This window comes from Ictalurus punctatus, chromosome 11 (genome assembly GCF_001660625.3).
Source record: "Ictalurus punctatus breed USDA103 chromosome 11, Coco_2.0, whole genome shotgun sequence".
NCBI classification, from domain to species: Eukaryota; Metazoa; Chordata; class Actinopteri; order Siluriformes; family Ictaluridae; genus Ictalurus; species Ictalurus punctatus.
In genome coordinates this window covers 27,103,743-27,111,198 of record NC_030426.2, presented here as the reverse complement: position 1 = coordinate 27,111,198, position 7,456 = coordinate 27,103,743, and the positions used below count along the sequence as shown (strand labels likewise).

Sequence of the window (7,456 nt, the reverse complement as noted above, 5' to 3'; positions counted from 1 at the left end):
TGGGCAGATGTATTCTCTGCTCCACAAGCTACCATGAAACCCACCACACCAAGTAGAGGCGAGATAAGATGTGTGCAGACAAACCACACACGCTAACATTTAAACACGCGTTCACGACTTTTAAACAGACTCAGAAAGGACAGATACCTATGAAACTAAATTCAACACTATACAATGTTGTGAATACAGTTTCCCCACAGAGGCTTCCAAGCAGTGCTGTGCTGCCTGCAACGTGACCGGGTGCCGTTATTTCCCCAGAAGAGCAACGACTGACTCAGATGATCATTTTAATTTGATAAACTGAAGATTCTGTTTGTGTACCTGGTGTCATTTATGATGTTAATGTCATCATGCTGTTTAGCTTGCTACGTAACAAGTGTACAACAGTATATAGCGGTAACCTGAAGCGTCAGCTATGTAAAGGGTCCTGGAGTTTTCTTTTCTTAATTCTAAAGACAAACCGCCATCACCAGTTCTGACTGGAGAACTACAATATGGCCACAACTCAGACGTGAGCTCCATCTCTCTCGTCGCCAAGCCAGCACATCTCAGCGTTATGCTGAGCCTCATATCTGTAAAATCACTGAGTCGTCCTTAGGCCGAATGTAGTGTAAAGGAACGAAATGCTGTGCAACTTTCCTCACTTTCACCCGCATGTGTAACAGTCTGTCACAGCGTGAGGGTTCACAGTGAACTCGGCGGGAGGATCTGCACGCGAACGTAACGTTAATAGTCAAAAACTGGACCTGGCGTTAGCCTAGCCTACTTCCTGGGTGTGCAAATATCAACAGTTAACTGACGTTCTTCAGAATAAACCAAGCCATGGTATGATTCCTTCTACACTAATCTAAGGTCACCTACTATTTAGGAATCTAGTTACTGACTGTCTGAATAAAAGCTCGCATGTTCTGCTGCACTTTTCTACACTTGGCTGCTGTGTCCATTTCTTACAGACTGAGCTGCTCAAATATATCAACCAACTTGCGTTGAGGATGGGCGCAACCAAGCGTACAATTGGAGGGGGGGCACACTTATTGTCCTTAACAAACGGAAATATATTAAAATGGAATAGACGTAAATAAATAAATAGATGAAGAAAAGACAGATCCGTTGGCGGGGTTCATTAAAGGGGGACATATATAAATATTTTCTACTGTATATTGGGGGACAGATTGGTATTTCCTCAACACTGGGGGGGATACGACCCCCCCAAAGAATGCATGGTTACACCCATGCAGCTAGGGTTCCAGCGTGGTCTCTGGATACCATGTACAGTAAAATGCTGCTGCGCCCCGGTTAACACAGGGTCCACTGTGTCCCTCCTCCGCCCTGGAGAGCTGCCCTAAACTGACAAGAGAGCTCCTGTAGACTGGATGCTCACAAACATAAACATGAAGTCTGTCACGATGTTGGGAAAGTGGGGACTTGCAGTCAGAACAGGGAGCACGTAGGCACTGTTCTCTCCGAGCTGTGGACGGGCACTGCTGATGATGCTCCCATGCAGAAAAAAATAAAACCCTCCAAAAAACGCCAACACACAAAAAAGTGTGTATAAAAAGTTAGTTATTGGAGACACGTATTCACACTCCTGTGTTGCAGAAGAAGAGATGGGAGTTCACCTGGATGACGATGGGTTTCCTTTAGAGTCTGGTTCCTCACGAGGTTTCTTCCTCATGTCGTCTCAGCGAGTTTTTTTCCTCACCACCGTCGCCTCGGTCTTGCTCATTAGGGACAATTTCCGGTGTGTAAATGAAAATTTAATCGAATTGAGCAGCAGAATAAGCAGTGGTATTTTAAAACTTCAGATAAGACCGTGAACAACGGTAGGAAATACAGCTCACAATCGCTGCAGCGTCCCAAAATGCACAAATAAGAGTTTTCACTAATTTCCCCTGAAGTTCTTGTGAGAAATAAAGGGTTGACCATGATGAAGGTGAGCATTTTAAGATTTTAACAGGCAGCACATACTCAAAAACCACTGGCCATTGAGAGTTATATTAGCTGTGAGCTTTGCAAGCCATCTTAATTGTTCAACACCTCTGAAATGATATCTCGTTCGCAGCACCGCTATGCTAACAGGTCTTACTCAACTCCTACAGCCCTAGGAACCAGTTTTGTGAGCAAGTTCTGACTCGCTCCGGTTAAGGTGGTTCAGTGGTCCAGGCTCTGGCCTAGTTCGCTCCTGGTTTCCCACTGAAGATAAGCAGGGTTGAACCTGGACAGGACCTGGATGGGAGACCTCTTGGGGAAAACTAAGGTTGCTGCTGGAAGTGGAATTAGTGAGGTCAGCAGGGGGCGCTCACCATGTGGTCTGTGTGGGGTCCTGATGCCCCAGTATAGTGACGAGTCACTATACTGAAAAAACAGCACTGTGTTTCGGATGAGGCGTTAAACTGAGGTTCTGACTCTCTGTGGTCGTTAAAAATCCCAGGACACGTATGGTAAACGAGTAGGGGTATAACCCCGGTGTCCTGGAGAAATTCCCCCATCGACCCTCATCTATCATGACCCCTTAATAATCCCCATCTCTGAATTGTCTACATCACTCTCTCCTCTCCACTAATAGCTGGTGTTCTGGTGCAATATGGCTGCTGTCACATCATCCAGGTGGATACTACACACTAGTGTTGGTTGAGGAGGAGATCCCCTCCCCCCCGTACTATGTAAAGCGCTATATAAATGCAACTGTAAACTGTAAATACTCATCAGAAGCTCGCAAATTCAAGCAACCACCAAGTTACCACTGTCGGACCCTTGAGCAAAACCCTTTTCCCTCCCTGCTCCAAGGGACGTTGTATTATGACCGACCTGATGCTCTGACCCCAACGTCCTATTCCCATCAAGCTGATTTATACAAAGAAAAGAATTTCACCGTACTGTATGTGTGCGTCACAATAAAAGCTTTTTTCCTCTTAAAGATGTATGCATTGTGGGCTTGGACTTCCTCACCACAATCAGGGCATCACTGGACATGAGTGACGAGTGACGGTACACTTCACACCAACCAAACAAAGAGTCAGCTCGTTCTCACAAACACGGGCCGTCAAGCAAGACACGAGGCTCATGCCGAGAGTAAGTCCACTCCAGTCCTGCGCGAGGAACCTCCTAACCCCGGATGAGATGAACACCGTGCCGGAGGAGAGTGAGGGAACCTGATAGTCGAATTAAAAGGCATCGGTAGCTCAGCGGTTAAGACGTTCACGAGTTCAAACCTCTTGAGCAAGGCCCTTAACCCTCAACTGCTCAGATGTAGAAGTTAAATGCCTTAATATAAACGTGACGATGGTAATGAGATAGCACGGCCGTTCCTGCAAACGAAGCCGATAGAGGGACCAGCAAAGAGGCTTGTGGTTGTGTAAGGGGACAGGGTGTGGATGTTCAGCCTGTAATGACATGTCGTGATGTGGGGTTTGTTTTGTTTAGCCAGTTTTCATGTGCCAGTGTAATGAGTAATTGCAGAATTCTCCATAAGTTCTGTGGTAAAAACCTCCAGGTACAGTGCGAGTTCCCAAAACAAACAAACTAACAAAAAAATGACATCACACATCCCCTAATCAATCTCTGATCAGATCACTCGCTGCATCTGTACATAGAGCTTCACATTCAGTGTGATTTAATATGGGGAAAAAACCGTGTGTAACTAGGCACACTATATGTATATTACTTCCTTGCAGTGCTCGGATCCCGTCACGAGTTCAAAACAAAAACAATTACGGTCAAAGAGAGAGATTATCAGATTGAGCCAGCGCTCTGCTCTGGACGGAGTTTCCCGTCATACAAAACGTCCGACAATGCTAATAAAGACATGACATTTACCCAAGCTCGTGTACGGGATAAAATAACAATTCCCGAGCTCACACAACTTCACTCACGCAACAGGAAACGCAGAAACTTCCCAAAATCCACCTCACAAAAGCGTTCATTTTCACGTCCCGGAGGGACTGACTGATTAACTTTCATATTATATCAATACTCTGGTTCTAATACGTTATCGTTTCCATTGCAACAGCTTCTTCACTTGTACACTAGATGCTTCAAATAATATCGTCCATATGGTAAAGGTTACCACGAGGAGACGTCTATTTAATTAACATTAATGGAAGGAGTCTCCGGTGTCAGTGCTTTGTAACAGTCAGAGGTAAAGCTGACTGGATAGGATTTTATGAAACCTCTTGTTTCTTGGACCTCATAGCATTTACACACACACACACACACACACACACACACACACACACGGCTCACCTGTTGTTTGTTCAGATTTGCTGCACACTGCTCGAACTGCTCGTCTTTGGTCTCCATGGTTTTCCCGAGTTTCTGAAGGACCTGCAGCACAAACACATCACAGGAGTTCACACAGGGACACGAGGCACACGGCCATGAACACACGATGTTATGAATCATTGCTGCGCAGATGAGCTCAAGGACGGAGGCCTCTAAATATTCCAGGGTGAAAAAACTGGAGACCTACTCTGTGAAAAGTTAGCATCCCCCGGCTTCCGGGTGTAAAAAAATAAAATAATCCAAAAATCAAAATGCATATTTACAAATGACCCGCATGCATATGCGTCCAAAACCTAACGCCAATCAGACTTCAGATCAGATGACGCTCAATCATAAGGAGCCTCTCCAGGACACAGTGTCGAGAAGTTGGCCAAGAGGCTGGAGAAAGTTCTGAACGGCTGCGTTATGGATTTAGTTAAATAATCGGAATCTTAACACAATTGTTTTTTCGGGGGGGGGGGGGGGGGGGGGGGGGGTTGAGTATTACTGAAATTTAACACCTTTACTCTTAATTACATCTCAGTTTATCTTCCGTTTCTTTCAGTTTAGTGTCCGATCTCATTTCAGTTTACATTCCAATATTTCAGTTTCGTGTCTGATCTCATTTCAGTTTAGTGTCCGATCTCATTTCAGTTTACATTCCAATATTTCAGTTTCGTGTCCGATCTCATTTCAGTTTAGTGTCTGATCTCATTTCAGTTTACATTCCAATATTTCAGTTTAGTGTCCGATCTCATTTCAGTTTCGTGTCCGATCTCATTTCAGTTTACATTCCAATATTTCAGTTCAGTGTCCGATTATTTCATTTGAACTCCATATAATTTGAAAAAGCATGCCGAGACAAGGTCTTGCTAATGTTACCTGGCGATATTTGTCTAGGTTAGCCGGGTTTCTTTGCTAATGCTAGATTAGATTAACATCACTTCCGGGGAGGTAGCGGGTCAGATTCTAGCAGGATATTTCACATCTGATCGCCTCGTCGGTAAACTACGTGGCGTTGGTCGTGTGCAGCGTGAACCAGGAGCTGGAAACAGGGAGCAGATGGTCTGAGCGTTTATTTTCTGAATAATGGAGAACATTTAAAAACGGTCGCAACTTTTTAACTTTCACTCGAGGATATTTTTGACTCTACACTTCAAACACCATCTCTACTTTCACTTAAGTACAATTTCTCGGTACTGGTTCTTCCCCTGATCCCAGTGTCGTTGCAGTAGTGAGGTCACAATGCCATCTTGTACACTTCTATACTTTATTACTCGCTGTGGACATGCCGAGCGGGACCGAGGTCGGCCCACTGACCGTTTCCTCGGTGTTTTTATCTTGTTATTGTTAGTTTTTTTACCATGTGGTCAACTCTGTACAGGCCACTCAGGCCCACGACACGAGCGAACTTCACAGACTGAAGTGAAATGAGAGAGAGGAAGTGAGTGGCAGGAAGCAACAGGCAAACACACGCACACACGCACACACGCACGCACACACGCACGCACACACGCACGCACACACGGAGAAATGATTCACGTTGCTAAACTACACACCTTACTAATAGACTCATGACTCTCTGTTTGTGTGTAAACATTTATTTTTAATAAATCAGACACACACACAGAGTAAAGCTACGTCCTGAACCACCTCCACTGATCCTACACCTCTGTTCCCCAACAAGATCCAAACACTTCTGAATTTCCATCGCGTGCACACTTCAGTTTATAATACGCTTCATTACTGCGAACGAAAACATTATGGCTTGTTTCTCTTTCTAACCAGGTCCATCACACCACCATCAGAGACCAGTACACTCCTGCAGGTCCATCAAACCACCATCAGAGACCAGTACACTCCTGCAGGTCCATCACACCACCATCAGAGACCTGTACACTCCTGCAGGTCCATCAAACCACCATCAGAGACCAGTACACTCCTGCAGGTCCATCAAACCACCATCAGAGACCAGTACACTCCTGCAGGTCCATCAAACCACCATCAGAGACCAGTACACTCCTGCAGGTCCATCACACCACCATCAGAGACCAGTACACTCCTGCAGGTCCATCAAACCACCATCAGAGACCAGTACACTCCTGCAGGTCCATCACACCACCATCAGAGACCTGTACACTCCTGCAGGTCCATCAAACCACCATCAGAGACCAGTACACTCCTGCAGGTCCATCAAACCACCATCAGAGACCAGTACACTCCTGCAGGTCCATCACACCACCATCAGAGACCAGTACACTCCTGCAGGTCCATCACACCACCATCAGAGACCAGTACACTCCTGCAGGTCCATCACACCACCATCAGAGACCAGTACACTCCTGCAGGTCCATCACACCTCCATCAGAGACCAGTACACTCCTGCAGGTCCATCAAACCACCATCAGAGACCAGTACACTCCTGCAGGTCCATCACACCACCATCAGAGACCTGTACACTCCTGCAGGTCCATCAAATCACCATCAGAGACCAGTACACTCCTGCAGGTCCATCAAACCACCATCAGAGACCAGTACACTCCTGCAGGTCCATCAAACCACCATCAGAGACCAGTACACTCCTGCAGGTCCATCACACCACCATCAGAGACCAGTACACTCCTGCAGGTCCATCAAACCCAGATCAAAGACCAGTGCACTGCTACACGTCCTTTAAAATCACCATCAGAAACCACTAGACTGCTACAGATCCATTAGAAATCCATTACACAGATCTAGAATCAGTCACAGGTCTGATATTAAACCTTTAGGTCGCTAATGAGTTCCAGACATACACATGAAGACACCACCCTGAAATCTGCGTGCGTGCGCGCGCGCGCGCGTGCGTGTTATCTGAGAGATGTTCATGAAGTGCAGAAGCTGGATCATTACCTTCTCCTGTGCTCTGTTCATGGACTTCTGGAACTTCTTGGCCAGGAATCCGGCTCCAGCGCCGAGGTTTCCGCTGATGTTGGAGCTCGTTCTATTCTCAGCCATCTTCACTTCTCTACTCTCACACACACTCACACACTCTCTCTACTCTCAAACACACACTCACACACACTCCTTCCTTTTTATATGCGCGTGGCAGTGTGACTTCCTCTAGAGCACTGTGCAGGGCGGAGTGCTGCAGGGGAGAGGATCAGTTTCTACTCCTGTTTATTGCGACATGGAGCACATGTGGAGTGTGTTAACA

At 46.2% G+C, this 7,456-nt stretch overlaps 1 protein-coding gene across 1 annotated transcript in view; it reads right to left on the bottom strand.

Moving 5' to 3' along the window:
- bin2b (bridging integrator 2b) overlaps positions 1–7,456 on the bottom strand; it is an 18,182-nt gene extending 10,726 nt beyond the window's left edge. The window contains exons 1-2 of the mRNA XM_017479661.3: positions 7,153–7,456; positions 4,243–4,323 (exon numbers count right to left, since the gene is read on the bottom strand). Of these exons, the coding sequence (XP_017335150.1) occupies positions 4,243–4,323; positions 7,153–7,257 (186 nt within the window). The 5' untranslated portion in view covers positions 7,258–7,456. The remainder of the gene's footprint in view (positions 1–4,242; positions 4,324–7,152) is intronic.